The 19,706-nt window shown below is 35.0% G+C and overlaps 1 protein-coding gene across 2 annotated transcripts; it reads left to right on the top strand.

Moving 5' to 3' along the window:
• The first annotated feature begins 65 nt into the window (after positions 1–65).
• LOC136233853 (uncharacterized) lies at positions 66–19,255 on the top strand. Of its 2 annotated transcripts, none has more exons than XM_066023545.1 (23): positions 66–282; positions 1,645–2,673; positions 4,516–4,631; positions 5,176–5,384; positions 7,026–7,145; positions 7,963–8,091; positions 8,196–8,321; positions 9,149–9,204; positions 9,313–9,412; positions 10,322–10,439; positions 10,631–10,840; positions 11,312–11,636; positions 11,967–12,060; positions 12,592–12,700; positions 12,787–13,052; positions 13,163–13,287; positions 14,259–14,493; positions 15,834–16,022; positions 16,104–16,390; positions 17,540–17,747; positions 17,833–18,072; positions 18,302–18,387; positions 18,871–19,255. In XM_066023545.1, the coding sequence occupies exons 2-23, from the start codon at positions 1,829–1,831 to the stop codon at positions 19,028–19,030; spliced, it is 4,353 nt and encodes a 1,450-aa protein (XP_065879617.1). In that variant the 5' UTR covers positions 66–282; positions 1,645–1,828; the 3' UTR covers positions 19,031–19,255. The 2 variants fall into 2 exon arrangements, with proteins under 2 accessions (XP_065879617.1, XP_065879618.1); XM_066023546.1 differs by having other exon boundaries at positions 66–529.
• The last annotated feature ends 451 nt before the right edge of the window (positions 19,256–19,706 follow it).

Below are 19,706 nucleotides of genomic sequence, written 5' to 3'. Positions count from 1 at the left end.
CGTAAAAATTAACCACCATATAAAAAACACGCGTAAATCTCTTTCACAATCCAGCAGTGCAAAAACGTAGCTTGGACTCATTAAAGACACTCTCTACTCAGTCTCCTCTCTCTTCTCTACACTGTAACGCAATTATGCACAAGAAAACAAATAATAAATAACTTTGAAGAAAGCGAAGAGAAAGCAAAGAGACAAAGCAGAAAGTTGAAACCGTTTTAAAAAAAAGAGGCGGAGCTTCACTCTTTAGAGTCAGTAGAATTTCCAATCATCCATTACTAGATGGTACTCTTTCTCTATCTATATGTCTTCACTTTGACTTCAGTTTCAGCTTTGAGTCTTCTGTGTCAAAATCAGCCACAATTCTGGTTTGATTTGGATTCGGCGATGTTTAAATTTTCTTGTTGGAAATCTGAATTCTATGATTGAAATGGCAAGATCGATTGTCGTTTTGTGTACTACAACATTCTATCAAACGCTGTTTAGAGCTCTCTAAGCATTTAACATATATACAGAAGTCTCCTCTATCTATGTAATTTTTTATTTATTTTCCTTTTTCTTTAATATTTTTAGTGTTGTAGAATTTTAATGTGGTCTTTCTTTTAGGGACTCAATTTGCATGATCACTGTAAATCTTTCAATTCTATTTTAGTTGAGAATTCTTGTATTCGATGTTAAATGTGGTATAAATCATGCCGAGGAAAATTGAAAATCTGGAATGTTATGCAGTAGTTGCTGAGTTTAGACCACGGTGTGAAAGATAATTAGGGAAAAGTTGATAAAAAGCTTGAGAAAGGGTTGATTGATGGGAATTCTATAAGTTAATTATGCTATGACATATGGTGAAAACGAAATATGAAGTTGAGCGACTCTAATATTCAATAATCTATGTATGTATATTGCCTGGTGAATTATAACATTCACATGCGAAAGTTTTAGTGCATATATGATTTTGAATTTGATGTACAATTGTCGAATTGACTTGTACATATATTAATGTTAAACAAGAAATGGATTTGGTGCATTATACAGGCAATGAAGGATGCAAAAACTAAATGTAAGAAATCCATCCTTGGCATGACATAACAAGGGTGGATTTTTAGGGGTTTCTACATCAAGCCCCATGGTGCTGGGATCAAAACTCAACACCTCTCTCCTTGCAATTTAACAAGCATGCATGCACCAATGTAAAATATGAAAAGAAAAAAATGGTGCATAGCATATAATTAGGATTGTTGAATCTTTTCATGGGTTTAAATTAGTATTGAAGATTTGTCTTATGGAATTTCTATTGCATTTACCATATGCAAGAAGCCAAGAAAGAACTATAATATATTAGACTGTCAAAAAATTTAGAAGAAAGAAAGATAAGCCATTTTGCTAATGATATCACACCATAAATCTAATTGCTTGCAGTACAGAAAATTGCATGTTTTGAAATTGTTTTTTTTTTTTAATTTATTTATGATTAAATATTTACTCTACTAATTAGCTTTAGCATTTTGTTGAACTTGTTCTAGTTCCATTCTTTAGCTTACTAATTTGGAAGTTATATTCCTAGACTTGTCAGGAGATACATGTTTCTTTTTTATATCCTTCATTTCAGCGTGTTCAAATCTAACGGTAAACTTTTGGTCATATTGGCAGGTTTGAATTCATCAGGATAACATAAGGCTATAGGGGGCTTTGCAGAAAATATTCACAATTTGGGACTGCCAGGCATTCATGACTTTACGGGAAAACTATGAGCATACCTAATCGATTAATACTCTGGAACTTGAGATTTCAGTGCAGGAGATAGCAGTACACGTACTTGGTTATTGGGGTGGTGATGTGTCATTTTCTGATGAAAGGATACTTTTTCTGGATCATTCTTTTGGGGCATGTGTGCATATCCACTCTTTCTCTTAGTTCAGGGAAATCTAGAAGTGAAAGCATTTTGTCAAGACATTGGCTGCAGAACTCTGGATCACTTTCGTACAATGGTTCTAGAAATGGCATTTCCTACCGAGTCAAATCTGTTGAATTTTCTTTCCCTTTAAACACTTCTGTAACTTGTGAGGACCTAGATGGAGTTGGATCTTTTAATACTACCTGCTTTCTAAAATCAAATTTGTATTTGAATTCTGATCTTCACATATATGGCACGGGAAATCTGGAGATTCTCACCCATGTTTCAATTGTATGCCCCTTGGAAGGCTGTATGATTACTTTTAATATGACGGGCAATATTAATATTGGTCAATATTCGACTGTTGTTGCTGGCTCAGTTGTTTTTATTGCTACCAACTTGACCATAGAACATAACTCTTCTATTAATACATCTGCCTTGGGGGGACTGCCGCCTCCGCAAACTAGTGGTACGCCAGTTGGATATGATGGAGCTGGGGGAGGTCATGGTGGTCGTGGTGCTTCCTGTCTGACGAAGAATAAGACAAATAATTGGGGTGGAGATGTTTATGCTTGGTCGACTTTGGCTGAGCCATGGAGCTATGGTAGTAAGGGTGGTGGAACGTCTCCTACAAATAAGTTTGGAGGGAATGGTGGAGGACGTGTCAAGCTTCTAATGAAGGAGATACTGTACTTGAATGGATCTATCACCGCTGAAGGTGGTGATGGGGGTCTGCATGGAGGAGGAGGTTCTGGTGGAAGTATCTTTATACATGCAGTAAAGCTGTGAGTAAACCCTGCCTGAATGGGGAAAATTTAAGCCGTGCTTTTCTTTGGTAGTTTACATAACTATTTGGATGTTAATGCATGCTTATGCGACAACTATGCGGGAACTAATACACGCTAATATTGTCAAAGTGATACCGGGATTTTTCCCTGTCAGAAGATTGGAACATCTACTGGCACCATAATGCTTTTATTATCTATTGCCAATATTCATGAATCTCATAATACCCATCCAAACTGTTCACCAGCTGGGTTAATGTAGTTTGCTTATCAGAATTTCATTTCATTCATCATGCTAATTATGTTTGCTTGCAAATGATTACAGAGACAAGCCTCTCATGTGACAATTTTAGTTCACTTGCAAATTCTTCATATAAGTGACAAGCAACCTTTATATGCAAAGACTTTAAACATAATGCACATCAACCTTCTAGCTGTCAACCAATGACGTTTCACATCAAATATGTTTTCTTGTTCTGTTTTTAATGGAAATTTTCCCTTGGTGATCTTACTTATTGAGTTCGCTTCATCTTTCAATGGCCTTCATCGTCTTTGTCCTCAACGTCACCCTTAGGTACAAGCTTATTATATCTTGTACTACAGTGCACGCCCTAAATCAAATTTTAAATTCACACCTTCTTTCAGCCTGAAAATTTGTTGTCTCTTGATGGACAATTCTTAATATTTCAGTGTGATGAATGTCTAAAAGGAGCTATAACTGGAACTATGAGGCCTTAAGTTGCTCGATGGCCATTTTTTTAGTCTCTATTATGGTCATTGCATCTTGTCCCATAGTGCACACTCTAAATCAATCTTTGAATCCACACCTTTTCAGGCTCACAATTTGTTATTTCTTGATCGCCAATTCTTGACATTTCAGTGTGATGAATGCCTAAAAGGAACTATAGCTGGAACTAGAGGGCCTTAAGTTGCTTGATGATCAATTTTTTGGTCTCTATTATGGTGCTGCTTAGGGTAATAGCTTAGTTTATTACATTGACCTGCTCAATCTACATTACTCAAGACGTTTAATTTTATAATTTATCTGCTGCAGAGAAGGCACTTATAAATTCAAATGCATCATCTTTTGTTAGTGTATTGAGCCTCATTCACGCTTGTTCTTATACTGTGAGATTAGTTAGGGAATTTGGAGACATCATAATGGTATTTACAAAATAGATATTAGAGATATCAAGATTACTTAAAACTTCCTGTGGCTTGAAATGGCTTAGTTGTAGAAAAGATTCTGAATTCTTTCAGAATTTGCTTTTTCTTCCTCGTATTTTTGAGCATTTTAATGTGGACGAATGCACATTTTCAGAAACCAGATGTTGCTCCTCAATCTGTTTTTGGATAAAGTAGTTTACTTGGATTCTCTACTGTCTTTTGCTCCTCAATCTGTAGTCGCTTGGATAAGGTAGTTTTATTAATGTTCAGCTTGATTTGAGAGTGTTGCTTTTTCTATGATGTTTACTATCTGTCTGTAAGAGTATCTTAATCTTTAACTTGTAACCTCCATTTTCTTTAATATAATCACTTGTGTCATAGAACTACAACTACATTTATTGTTGTGTAAATCAACAGGTTCTATGTGAAAACTTATAAGCTGCTCTGTTTTCTTTAACTGTCAGTTGCAAGTACGATAATTTTGTTTAGCTGTATTTCGCCTATATTTTGTTCTGTGGGAAAGCTTCAAAAGATCAATGAGATTGTGATATTTTACTATTTTATGTTCATTTATAGTAGGAGGTATTTGATGTGTTTAATTTCATATTGGTAGGATTTTGAATCTTTGTTATTATATGTTATACTTATTTGTTCTTATGATTCCTAATTTCTTAGGAAGGGTTATGGCATTGTCAGTGCAGCAGGCGGGAGTGGAAGAGGTGGAGGTGGTGGTGGAAGAATTTCTCTTGATTGTTACAGCATACAGGAAACTGTTACAGTGACTGTTCATGGTTTGTACTGATCATACATCTGTTTCTTGTTGTAATCTTAAAAATTCTGACGTATTACTTAATGGATAATTAATTTACTGAAGTGCTAAATGTCAATCGAAGGTTTATTTACTGTAATTAAGAGTTGGGGCTGCATATTTCCACAGTCATTTGATAAATAATGAAGGTTGTTCGCCTTTTAACTTAGAGAACATTTTCTGTATCACATTTATTGCTCATGCAGAGGGTGCATTTCAGCTTTTCTTGTTGTATATTATTTTAGAAGAGGGCAGTACTCTTTAAGTTTGTTGAATGGGACTGAAATTTACCGTGTTCTTGCCCCACCCCACTTATATTTCTAGTTGTACATTGTCAGAAAGTTTATTTTCTTGGTACTTTTCTTTTCCCTGTACAAATTTTGCGAAAAGCATGCTTGTTGATATTGCTGATTTGGCGAGAACAATTTTATTCATTTGCATGTTATTTCTTTGTATATAAATTTCTGGCAACAATTCATACTATTATGGCAGTCTTTTGGACTAAGTTTTATGCTTTTATGGGACAGGTGGTTCAAGTATTGGTTGTCCTACAAATGCTGGTGCAGCTGGTACATTTTTTAATGCAGACTTACTTAGTCTAAGAGTTGGAAATGACAATGTGACTACTGAAACGGAGACTCCTTTACTTGATTTTCCTACTACACCTTTGTGGTCAAATGTGTTTGTGGAGAATAATGCAAAAGTCTTGGTTCCGCTTCTTTGGACCAGAGTGCAGGTTTCTTGATCTTTTCCATGTCAATTATGGTGCTTTTTTCATGAACTGATTTCATTAGCATATCTATGAGTTAGGACGATAATTTTTCTATCATAGGCTAATAACCAAAAAAATACTGTTCTTTTAATTTTGTCAATTCTATCCTAACCTATAGGCCTCTATAACAATTTCAGCCAATTTAGTAAGTTATGACTAAAATATTTGTGAAAACTTACCAACTATTATCTCCTTAAGTTAAATTTACTTTTAATGTTGAAAAAGTATTTATTTTTCTTTCTATACAAATTTATCTTTATATAAAAGGGCCGCTATGAGGGCGAGCCTTGGCGCAACGGTAAAACGTTGTTGCCGTGTGACCAGAGGTCACGGGTTCGAGTCTTAGGAGCGGCCTCTTGCCAATTAAATTGGCAAGGGAAGGCTTGCCCCCAATACACCCTTGTGGTGGGACCCCTTCCCGGACCCTCGCTCAGCGGGGACGCGTAATGCGACCGGGCCGCCCTTTATAAAAGGGCCGCTATATTATAAGAAAATTCTACTACTAAACTTTTTCTTGAAATGAATAGAGTAAAGAAAATTATATCATGCTCATCAGTCTTACAGACAAGTAAAGCAAATATATACTGTTTTTAACTATGTAGAGATTGGATAAAACTGTTGTTATATGTTCTAAGTTAGGTTGAAATTGACAAATTGAAATACATATAGTTGAAAATGAAGGGGTTTTTTTCAATATTTTTTATAGGCTTTCTAGTATATGAATGGACGATCTTGCTTTCCACTAGTGCATGTAATCACTCAAGCAATGCTGTGTGCAGAATCTATTTCCTCCATTGTTTCTTAGATCATCATTTCTAGTACTTATTAGCGGCATAAGATTTTGTCGTAGGTGTTATCTTGGTGAATCATAATTAGTATAGCATGCATAGAAAACTTTAATTGGGAGAGGATCCACCTAAAGGGTGCCTGAGAAATCGGACAAACTATCCAAAAAAAAAAATATACATTTTTCTAAGAACAGTTGAAGGTTTACAAGGCACTTTTTTCACTTGCTCATTGCATGCATGCCGGACAACATTGTAAATTCACCTTATGATTCATGAGATGTACTGAGCTATTGAAAGTTTAATTTTTTAGTATAATATATTAGTTTTCTTGTACACGTCAAGTCGTCCACTTCATTTTTGGGATGCAATTTTAGCTTCATTTAGTGCTATTGTGGGTTGTGAATAAATTAATGGAGCTAGAACAATAATGGTTATTAGGAGCATGTCTCTTATATTCTTAAATTCTTTGGAAGATAATTAATTTGATGTAGTAAATTATTATTCCAAGTTTCAGTCAAAGATGTGTTCACTATCAAAGAGTTTGTGTACACTCTCCTCTTTTAATGCTTCATTTCTTGGACTTCAGCATGATCAGCTTGAATGGGGATTTTCTGTTGGTTTGCACCATAAGACATACTAATTCTTCCATGCTTTGCCAAGGATATTCTTTCGGACTTATCTTCACACATTTAATTTTATATTTTGTCAGATTCTCTGATGAAATTTATAATTCATCTTTCCTACAATTTTTGTTCTTGGTTGGTTCATGAACTTCTCAGCTTCAAGCATGATGCTAATTTTTTCTTTCCTTGTGAAGGTCAGAGGTCAAATTGGATTATATAGTGGTGGCAGCATCGTCTTTGGATTATCTGCATACCCAGTATCAGAATTTGAGCTTGTGGCAGAAGAACTTTTGATGAGTAACTCTATAATAAAGGTATATTTTCTGGAGGGCTGTATTGTTTCTCCAATTACTATATTGTAGAATTAAAGAATTGCTTTCCTCAACTTTTATCGCCCTTTCTGGTTAGAGCAGGTCGGATATTTCATAGATTGGTATTCATACAACTAATTTGATATATTTCACAAATTGGAATGAAAATAAATGTAAGTGTTAAGATAGATCCAACTCATTTTGCACTGACCTTTGTAAGCACAATATCACATGCAACAGGAGATTATTATAAGTAAAATTCATATGATGTGGAACTTTCAGATATAAATGTTTTTGTTTTCGTCGCAACTAGTTTCTTGCAGTTATATATATATATTGAATTAAGAGTTTGTATCACATGTATAATTTCCTAGAAATAATAAAAGTACTGTTGGAACATTATCTATCAGCTTAAGTTTTTGAATAAGTGGTTCCTTGACATGGTAACAAAGCTTGCTAAATCAAGAGGTCTAGAGTTTGAGTCCTGGAAACCACATTTATTAATTAAATTTTGACACAAGGTAGAATGAGGCTATGCTTGTACACCCTTCTAGTCCAAGGAGCATTCGTCTGCAGGAGTTTGTTAAAATAATAAACACTATTTTTGGAACCTTAGCTATCAGCTAAGCTTTTTGGGTTAAACGATTACTTGATAATAAAAATGTAATTGGTAAAACTTTGCGAAATTATGTGCTATTTTACACTAGCTGTATATGATGCTCTGCTTCAAAAATGAAGGTTTTTGGTGCATTTAGAGTTGCTGTGAAATTATGTGATATTTTACACTAGCTGTATATGATGCTCTGCTTCAAAAATGAAGGTTTTTGGTGCGTTTAGAGTTGCTGTCAAAATGTTGCTTATGTGGAATTCCAGCATTGAAATTGATGGAGGTGGAAACACTGTTGTCACTGCTTCTATCCTTGAAGTCAGAAATCTGATTGTTCTGCGGGTATGATGGCTTCAGAATATATTCTTGTACACTCACTACTCCCTCTTGTTGAACACACATTGCGTCTCTGATAGAAAATTTGAGTCTGCTATTTGTCTTTGCAGGCTAACTCTATCATTAGCTCAAATGCCAACTTGGGGGTATATGGGCAGGGACTGCTGAGATTGACAGGTCATGGTGATGAAATCAAGGCCCAACGGCTTTCCCTCTCCCTCTTTTACAATATAACTGTAAGCTATTAGCATGTAGAGTTGCTTTTCTATTTTTTTGTTTGCATATTATTACATTTCTTTTGATATCATAGTCTACAAGCAGCATGCACAACTGAGAAGATTGGAATAGATATAATATTTTCCAATGTTTCCAATGTTAAAAAAACATGATTGGGAGTCAGCAGAATATGATGGCCAAATAAAAAAATGAAAATTTGAGGATCGATTCTTCACTCCAAATGCACTTCAAGGGTCATGAATTTGGTACTGGTCCTAATATGGCTAATTTTAAATTTCAACTTCTGGCTCAAGAGCAACCAACATCTTATACTATAAAACTGGCTGAATAGAACTCCCTGCAACTAGTCATACCTTTACCAGTCACCCCTTATTTTCTCTTCCCCTGATGTGGTCATTTTCATTTATTTCCTGCAGTGGTCATCTTCATAAATATGAAAGCTTTATACTCCTTTAGTTAGGAAAATGGCAATTCTAAATTACTAACAATGACATTTGACAATAAAAGAAAATTAAAGGTTCATATTGAAATGTTAATTTGTCACTGGAAAATTTAAGAGGACATCTTCACACAGTTTTTTAACATGCTGGACTCCATGCTGCTTTTCTATGCGCTTTGTATGCAATTCCAGCACCAGATTTTTTTTTCTGCATTTCAAACTGTTTGAGTTAGAAATCTAGGAGTACCTATGGCAAGTGACGAAGTACATTGTTTGATTCCTTGTCTTGAAACTACAGCCTGATTTGTGCTTTTTATGCTATTCTTTTTTACTTTGAATTGTTCTCTAATTTATTTTGAAAAAATTACAAATACATCCACATCACAGGTTGGACCAGGTTCTGTACTACAGGCTCCATTGAGCGATGATGCTAGCAGAAGTGTGTGAGTACGAACTTCTATTTTGAGTATGAGGATTGAGGACATGCTATGCTCATTGTGAGAGCAGTATGACATTTCATTTTTTATGTGATTCTGCTCCCTTTGCTGTAGGGTAACACAATCTCTGTGTCAAAGTCGAACATGCCCAATGGATTTGATAACTCCTCCAGATGATTGCCATTTTAATTATACGCTATCCTTTTCACTTCAAGTAAGTGTTGCATTGAATTGGATTAGTTCTGGATTTTAATACACGTTTGTCTCTCAATTAGTTGAGATAAGTAAAAATATGTCAGAACCTGACCTCATTTACAATGATCATATTAAAAAGAAGTTAAAGTGGATAGAAGTTTCTCGTTAAGAGTTGAGAAAACTGGAATCATTAAGGCACCAGAACTATCAGACACTCCTGACAATTATTAGTATCATAGTTCTCTTCAGCATTTATGCTACTTTTGGGTATAATAATCAGGTGGAATTTGCTCCATGGATCTTAATACTGATGCTAGGTTGTTTTTGTCAAATATCAGTTTGTGATTGACTTCATGAAATAAAGTAACACAAGGAACTCTTAAGAGAAAATTATCCTGTCAAATATCAGCTTATATGCACTAGTCTTCATGGATCAACCAAGCATGTTTCATTGTAAATGACCTTTAGAGGACTCTTTTTGTAGTTTGTAATCTAAATATAGTGCATCGCATGTGTGATCATGAAGTTTTCTTTTGTTGAAGGAATATCAAAATAGCAAATTATACTTCGGAAATACCTTTGTCTTTTATTTTATCTAGTTGCAAATATTGTCAATTGCTATGTCAAACTGAAAACTAGCCTAACTGTTGTATCTTCTGTGGAACAAGTAAGGACTATTTCTCTATGTTAACAAATTTTAAAACCTGTGTAAATGGTCATTAAATACGTATAAACCATATTTGAGGAATTCTGCCTGGAATTGATGTTACAACTTTTGTACTTTCTGTTTGTTTTTGGATCAGTTTTAAACTTTTCCTGCTAACCTTTATTTTGCATTGTTCTATGACTTTGGCATCTCATCACATGTAGTTTCTTCTAATGAACATGCATGTGGTGTTGTAAAAACATAACTTTCCCATTTTGTCAGATTTGTCGTGTTGAGGATCTCCTTGTGAGTGGCACTGTTAAAGGAAGTATTATCCACATCCACAGGGCAAGAACAATAATTGTGGATACTACTGCTTTGATTACTGCATCAGGATTAGGTAATGAGGTGTACTCCATTAGATCCTCTCTATCTCTCTTGCTTAATCACCTTCTTTGTATCTTGCTGCTTATGTATGTCTGAGTTCTTTATGCTTATCAGGATTATGTCATTCTACCAATTGCTTGTCTTATGATAAAAATAGGTGGTTACAGTTTTAGGCTTATAGCTGTTAGAGATCATTCATTTCAGGTTGCAGTGAAGGTATTGGGAAAGGAAACTATTCTAATGGAGCTGGTAGTGGTGCTGGCCACGGTGGACGAGGAGGCTCAGGATATTATAACGGGATTAAGAGTGATGGTGGTAATAAGTACGGTGATGCTGATCTTCCTTGCGAGTTGGGAAGTGGAACTGAGGGTCCTGATCGGTCATATGGGAATGTTATTGGAGGGGGAATGATTGGTATTATTTTGATAGATGACAAATTTTTTTTTTATTTTATCTTTATTGTGCTACTCTGTTTATCACTCTAATTGCTACTATGCTCAAATATTTGCTACGATCGATCATATATATAGTGTATCACATGTGTGATCATGAACTTTTCTTTTATTATAGAGATTATCAAAATTGCAAATTTTCGGAATATTTTTTTCTTTTATTTTATCTAGTTGCAAATATTGATTGTTTTTATGAATGCTATGTCAAACTTAAAATTAACCTAACTGTTGTATCTTCTGTGGAACAAATCAGGACTCTCACCTCATGTTAACAACATTCAAAACCTATGTAAATGCTCATTAAATTTGAATAGTAATGTCTACGAATATTTGCTATGCTATAACTTTTGCTTGAAGCCTTTTTCTGGAACTACATACTCTACTGCATTTTTTGTAACACCATTGTTATTAATTTTTCTTTCATGTTCTTCAGTGATGGGCTCCATTCAATGGCCATTGGTAAGGCTTCATCTTTATGGATTCTTAAAGGCCGATGGTCAAAGCTTTAATAAAGCTTCAAGAAATAGTAATGCTTCTTTGGTTGGGGGACTTGGCGGAGGTTCTGGCGGGTCAATACTTCTTTTCCTTCAGGAGCTTGTGCTTGAAGAAAACTCGACTTTATCTGTCTTGGGGGGTAGTGGTGGTCCTCTTGGTGGTGGTGGAGGTGGAGGTGGGAGAGTTCACTTCCATTGGTCTATGATAAACAGTGGGCATGAATATGTTCCTATTGCAAGTATACACGGTTCAATGAACAGTAGGTATGGCTTGTTGGAATGTTGAATGGTTTAATTCTAGATGGGAGATAACGTTAGAACATCGACTTCCAGGGGAAAATATTAGTTTCTTTAACTCTTAATTTATTTTATTTTGTTTTGTTTTGAGTGTCTTAGTTGCTAACATGCTTATGGGAACAATAATAAGTATTTCGTCTAATATGATACGATCTCTCTTAAAGTTGGTCCTAGCGTCTAGAGTATGTGCACTTCTTTTCGTTGAGGATTGAAATACTATCTTCTGCATAAAGAAGTCCGTTCTTATGATACTTGTAACATTATCTCCAATTAACATTTTACAGTGTTGTTTAACAGTGGAGGTTCTGGAAATAATGGTGGCCTTTTTGGAGAAGCTGGCACTATAACTGGAAAAAAATGTCCAAAAGGGCTTTATGGTACATTTTGCAAGGTATTTACATTGTTTACTCATATTACCTCAATAAAATGTTTCTGTTATTTTAAAGTTTTGGATTATGGCTCTCTTGTAAATAAGGGGAAATCTACAATTCTTTGAGTTGTTTGCGCTTTTCCAGGATCTTTTGATGTATTAAATGAAAAGCTTATAATCTTCCTTCAACTAGATTATGAATAGTGAGTTATGAAATACTAAACAAAGTGGATAGTTATCAGAGGATATTTAGTTTCACGTTTAAGTTATTGTTATGCTTAATTTATGGCTTACATGAATTTGAATTGAAGTAAAACTTCTTGGTATAACAAATAAGCTTTTGAAGTGCTATGCAACTAGTTGTTCTATTAAAGACGATTCTGATTGACAGAAACATGTAGGTACCAACTACTACCACAAGTGTGGCAGGGAGATCCTTTTATTTTGTACTATCATTTTGCCTTTGCCTCCATATTTTGTTACTTATACCCACAGTTCGTTGTTGAGTCAATCTAGCATCTTCTATAAGTTTGTTTGTGCACTTATAAACAGGAATGCCCTGTTGGAACTTATAAAAATCTTGAAGGCTCTGATGGAAGTCTATGCATTCCTTGCTCTCTTGACCTTCTTCCCAATCGTGCATTTTTCATATACGAGCGAGGTACTACTCTCATACTACTTTTGGACTGTAGTCTATGTCTCTCTTTCAATCTTTGGGTGGTATCAATATAATTGAATTTAATGCAGGTGGAGTTACTAAGCCGCCTTGTCCTTATCAGTGCGTATCGGACAAATACAGGATGCCAAATTGCTATACTCCTCTTGAGGAGCTGATATACACATTTGGAGGCCCTTGGCCTTTTGCTCTTATCCTTTCTTGCGTGTTGGTCCTTCTTGCTTTACTTTTGAGTACTCTGAGAATAAAATTGGTCGGACCAGGTTCTTCTTATGGTGCAAACTCAATTGAGAACCAGAGTCACCACCATTTACCCCACCTACTTTCCTTGTCAGAGGTACAATGTTGATAATACGCATTCCTTGTTTCTACTTGTGTTCTCTACAGCTGTAACAGACTGTGCAGTACTTACTATGTTTTTACATAATACACTTTTAAAAACTCTAGGTCCGGGGGACAAGAGCTGAAGAAACACAGAGCCATGTCTACAGAATGTATTTTATGGGTCCAAACACTTTTAGGGAACCGTGGCATCTTCCTTACTCTCCTCCCAATTCAATTATTGAGATTGTGTAAGTATTCCTGTGAAAACCATTGGGTGATAGCTTAACTGTTAACATTCTATTACAATTTACCCGGTTTCATAAAGTGTATTGCTGATTTAAATGGAATCAGTTGAATACTTGTTTTTCACTCCGGAATCCTTGACTTAGGAAAACTCGACCTACTTGTTTATCTATCTAAAGTATGGCGTCAAATCATGGACATCATATAACATGTGGAATCATTTTTTGGGTCCATTTCAAGGTCGCTGTTGCTTACATTCTGCCCTTTATGGGTAGTTACTCTTTATGGTATCACCATAGTTGTTAGAATTGTATGAGTCGACTCGATCCGATTCTGCCTGAGTTCGAGTCGTATCTATGGTACGACTCGAAATCATAAAGAATTTCGAAATTATAAAGAATAGGACATGAATCGGCCGAAGTTATAGAATACAAGTAGGAGACTCTTCAGACTTTACAGATCCCAACTCTTTCTTTCCTTCTGTTTCTCTGTTTCTTTTCTTTTCGTTTTCTCTTTTATTTCTTTCATTCTTTTCAAATGTCCTTCTCTATTCTTTTCGTTCTCTTCAACTTTCTGTCTCTGTTTTCTTTTCGTGCATTAGATTTGAATTTTAACTTAAGTGCTTAGTTGATAACTTGATATAATTTCTATTTCGATATTAAAATCGCATTTTTAGACTAATATTTAAAGTTAAAATTGGTTAATATTTTATTTTTTATAATATTATTATTTTGAATTTGATCCGAATCTTACGATTCAGTTCGATTCACAAAATGAGGATTTCGAGTCACGAGCTGAATCTCGATTTAACAACTATGGGTATCACCAGTTCTTTGTGAAGTCTTCGTGCCACATGTGCATGATAACTTGAGTTACTTATATTAGAAATATACAGAAGCATCTCCAACTGCTAGTTTTATGCCATGCATTTTATTATTAATTGAACTTATTATGGGAAAGGCATTTTGTTCTGCAGGTATGAAGATGCTTTCAACAGATTCATTGATGAGATAAACTCTGTTGCTGCATATGATTGGTGGGAAGGTTCAGTCCACAGCATACTTTCAGTCCTTGCCTATCCTTGTGCCTGGTCCTGGAAACAGTGGCGAAGGAGAAATAAGGTCCATCGACTTCAGGAATATGTCAAATCTGAATATGACCACTCATGTCTTCGCTCTTGCCGATCACGAGCCCTATACAAAGGGATGAAGGTTTGATGCATTATGCTTTCTTAATTTTAGCTGCTGCTCATTAAGATGACCCAACCTAAACTATCTTAATATTCTAATCTTTTTGGCTTTGATAGTTTCTATCTAACAGTTCATGAAGTTGTTTTTACTTTGGGACAGTATGTATGTGAGCAAATCAATACAACATACTACTATATTTCAACTCTTTTGAAATATTCAGGCTCAATTTTTAAATAAGGTCAACTTTTAATTTTTGGTGCTCAAACTTGAGGAATAGTAATAGGAAACGAACCCAAATGGATATGATAATGTGTATTCGTATTGATAGAATAAGCAATACAATAGAAATGGAGAACAGTAAACGATAAATGAATCTGAGGAACAACCTACAGACCCCCTCTCTGATCCAAAGATGCAGAGCCTCTGCTCAAAGGCAGCCAAACACAAATTAACCAAAATATTCAATACCTAAAACATAACAACTAATCCCTACTTATACTCAACCTATTACCCAAACTACCCTCCAGCTCATCTTCCCAAATAACCAACATCTGCCAAACAGCTCATTCCCTACTGCTCACCCCTTCCAGAACATTCCTACTAATGGTTAGACCATTCTCTCACTTCTCGAATTCAACATTTCAGGAAATTGTGCTTAAGTAGCTCATGAGTAATTTGAGTTGCTTCCACCCTAATTTTATATTTCTTCTCAAATTCAATTCAAGTCTCCATACCTAAAAACCAAAGCTTTAAGATCTTAGCTAACAGAAATCAAATACTTCCATACATATAGACTAAACTACCTCCACTCAGTAAACTATTCAAAATTTTGGAAACTACTCGTATTCAAATAGTGTTGTTTAATTGTCCTTTTATTCAGGAATTAGAAAATTGAGCACTTCTTTCCAAAATATTGAACTATTTAGTATTTGCATATTTTCTGTTCATGCCTTGTTAACAAAATTCAACTGTGTAATAATAATAATTCGTGCAAGAAAATTGTTTTTTTTTTCCTTGAAATGATACTGCCATGTGTTGTCATTGTTTTTGACTAATGATGGATAAAATTCTCAAATGAAAGCATCATACATGTGCACACACGTTCAAATACTAGAGCTCATACACCATATTAAGGGTAAAATAGAGATTAGTATTATGTTAGAACTAAAAACTAGAACCTACACTGGTAATTTCTTGCTCAAGTTTGGACCACCTCGATTCTCTTGTTGATTTAAATTTGCCATGGTGAAGGGCGACTTGCATATGCTGCAGATTATTTTTTAAAGGATTCTTATTTATATATTTTCAGTATGTAAAGATCTACATTTTCTTTGTCTTAATATCAATGCAAATTTATGCAGGTTGGAGCAACACCCGACTTAATGGTTGCATACATCGATTTTTTCCTTGGAGGAGATGAGAAGCGTTTGGACATTGTATCTATAATACAAAAAAGATTCCCAATGTGCATAATTTTTGGTGGGGATGGGAGCTATATGTCACCTTATAGTCTTCATACTGATTCATTGTTAACCAATCTTCTTGGACAGGTATGACTACCTGACTTCACAAATCTCTCATAATTCTTTCTCCAATATTTTATTTGATATAAAATAGTATGCCATTTTCAGCATGTCCCAGCATCTGTCTGGAATCGTTTGGTGGCTGGCTTAAATGCTCAGTTGAGGACTGTGAGACATGGATCTATACGTTCTGCACTACTTCCTGTTATTGATTGGATCAACAGTCATGCCAATCCGCAACTTGAGTTTCATGGGGTGAAGGTACAGCTGGGTTGGTTCCAAGCAACTGCCTCTGGTTACTATCAATTGGGTATATTGGTAATGTTTGGTGAATACCCTCTCCACAGTTTAGCACATTCGGATTTTATGGATAGAAGCAACGATGAATTCACGAGGTAACTAAACTATATAATGACACTTTTTGAGTTCTGCTGTCATTGTGCATCTTATATTTTTTTTTTTCATGACACTTAGTTGTTAACTTCGTCAGTAGCCTCGGAATTAGCATCAGATCTCATTTTGTCCTTAAAACTTCAGTTTTTTACTTAATGATACTTAAACTTGTATAAATGCAACATAAATGTACCCTTAGTGAAGAATCGGCAAGAACACGAGTGAAAAGCATGTTAGGCAGAACGTATTGTATAATATGCTTGGACAGGTGTAAACTAAGCATATTATGCAGAACGTATTGTATAAATGCAACATAATCACCTCTTCTATTCCCGGATCAACTTAACGTTGCCCTTGTATTTCTCTCTTCCGGGTAAACTGCTCAACCATAGGAGAATGCAAGTCCTCTGCTCCGCTATATGATATTTAATGTAGATGTTGTTGCATAATATGCTTTTCACTAGTGGAGATATAAATATGATGTGAGATGGAGCGCTTCTAATAAATGATTTTCCTTCAATCTTCTTAACCTAAATCATTTGATGCAATGATGTCCTCAACTAGACATGATGCAGATAGTTGATTCTTAGAGTAATGGATCAATTGGAATGAAATATTGCATTTTCAATTAGCAAAAAAATGATAGGAAAGATATCTTGTACCAGGATCATATTGAAAAATTATGTGTTAGGGTGTAAATTCAGGTAAGCGTAGATCCTATCATACGCTTACTGAACCTGATCTCAGTTAGTTCATGCAAAACAAGAATCTGACCTGGCATTCTGATGGCTTGAACTGATGACTTCTGCTAGAGTCAGCTGTGATCTTGGTAAGTTTATACAAATCAAGAACCTGAGCCCAAGTTTCCATATCTTGAACAGGTTGTGTTGTTGGAGTTCCACTTTTTACCCTAAAGGTTTATTTTTTGAACCTATTTTCTGGGTATCTTCCAGTCCTATAATGGGGCTTGAATAAATAGCCATTCTAAATTTACACTTCTTCTTCTGTTACAAATCCGCCTAGGTGCTTATCATATTTATAAGTTTTAATCGCTTGCTATCTTGTTAATTAAGTCTTTTCTTATTAAGTTCTTTCCAATTTACTTTTGGTAATCTATTTACCCCTCACTTTTTCCCTTGACTTTTTTCAAGGAAAAATACCTCAAGTACAAGCAAAAGTCTTAACCAGCTACAGCAGAATCAGCCATACATGACTCAAGTATTATCTCGTAAAAAGATGACTGGAGGTATTAATGGAGGCGTCATAAATGATGCTACTTTGACATCCTTGGAGTATAGAAGGGACTATGTCTTCCCATTTTCTCTCTTATTGCACAATACAAGACCTGTTGGGCGACAGGTAATTTTAAATGCAATTTAGTTATGTTGAAAACCCGATATTTGATATTGTTTTCTATTGCTTACATATACTTTTTCTGTTTCAGGATGCTCTTCAGCTTTTCATTACAATCATGCTTTTGTCAGATCTTTTCATCACCCTTCTTACTTTGCTTCAGTATTATTGGATTTCTCTCGGAGTGTTCCTCGCAGTCCTGCTTATCCTTCCTCTAGCGTTGCTTTCTCCATTTCCAGCTGGCTTGAATGCCTTATTCAGCAAGGAACCTAGAAAAGCTACACTTTCTCGTATATATGCATTATGGAATGCTACCTCTCTGTCTAATATCGTAAGTTGTGTATTCATGGTCCAATTTGACGTTTGAATGAAGTCTGTTTTGAGCTTAATTGACGTATGGCAATGAACTCATTCATGTAATTGAAGACAAAATTTCATGATCTGATTATGCTCATAATTCATAATTTGGATTTGAGGGAAGTAGCCAGCAGATGAGTATATTGTCAGTTGCTCTTTTGGTAGACTCCTCTTGGGTATTAAAACATGATTTGGTTTTGCAGGCTGTCGCTTTCATCTGTGGCATCTTCTGTTGTGGATTTTCTTTTTTGCAGCCCCCAGACAAGGATAACGTGTGGAACATTAGCAGGTCGGGTTTGATATATATATATATATATATATATATATATATATATATATATATGCACATATATTATTTTTTTTCATATTAATTGAACAGTGAATCAGAAATGAAGACTGACAGTCAGATGACTCTTGTAAACATATAGATAGAAAAAAGTGTTTTTCTCTTCGGAGTTATGAATCTATATCATATTTTCAGTTATAATGATAATTGCAAACATAGTCACCAAGGTGAGTTGTGCGGATAGATAAAACTACATACAGGTAGAAAAGGGGAAAAGGAAAAGATTATCGGGGTCAATAGTAGTTTTTTTTTATTTAAAAGAGGGGTCAATAGTAGTTAAAACTAATATAATCTGTTGAAGGTAGTTTTACTATTATTGTTTTTTAGGTTGGTTGAATCCTATCTTGCAGCCTAGGCATTTTATTGTGGAAGTTTGGTCTTTGCCTTTACTTCAAGTCTCTTATTTATGCTCTCCATTGTCTACAGGGAGAATGATAAGTGGTGGCTTTTGCCTACAATACTCCTTTTATTCAAGTCAGTTCAAGCTCGGTTTGTAGACTGGCACATTGCTAATATAGAAATGCCAGATTTTTCGCTGTTCTGTCCGAATCCAGATGCTTTTTGGGCCTATGAATCTAATTCTTGACTTCAACACTCGCGCACCCATTTGGAGCTTGTGCATAATGTTGAAAGGGTGAATGAAAGAAGAGATTTATCTTGCGCATTAGCCGAGGTGTGATTAGTTTTGGTTTGCTGGGAATTTTTTTTAGTCCCACATCTGTAAAGAGCATTGATTTAGCTGTGCAGCTTCTCTTTTTGTAAATTATGATTGTGAAAAATATGAGCAGTATAGGATTAGCAATTTAGTAGATATGCCAGTTCTTTTTTTTTTTTTTCTAGAAATTATTTATGCAAGGTTAAAAGAAAAAAAGTTTTGCTCTGTTTCCAACAGTTAAATATTTTTGTAAAGTCATCTTAAAAGATCCATCCTGGAGCCTGGACGACCCTAATGAAGATGGCAGTGACCAGATATCAATTCTAATTTTGGAGTTTTTTTTTTGTTTACATTTCCTTTCAATCCATCAATTGATGGACTGCTATAGAATATAGTAGCAATTACTTGATTGAGAGAAAAATGAAAATGGAGCTAAGAAGATGTTTGCTGTAACGTCAAAATTATGAAGCAAACTAACAGTTGGTCATCTTTTTTCGTATACATGATTACTAATGATCACAATTAATAACTGTTTTAATAATTACACTCAGGGATTGCGATAGATGTACCACTAGAAAAAGATGCGCACTGGAGAATAGTGTGTTCA

Source organism: Euphorbia lathyris, chromosome 6, assembly GCF_963576675.1.
Source record: "Euphorbia lathyris chromosome 6, ddEupLath1.1, whole genome shotgun sequence".
Lineage (NCBI taxonomy): Eukaryota > Viridiplantae > Streptophyta > Magnoliopsida > Malpighiales > Euphorbiaceae > Euphorbia > Euphorbia lathyris.
Note: the sequence above shows the minus strand (reverse complement) of the source record. Positions and strands in the feature narration are given on the sequence as shown.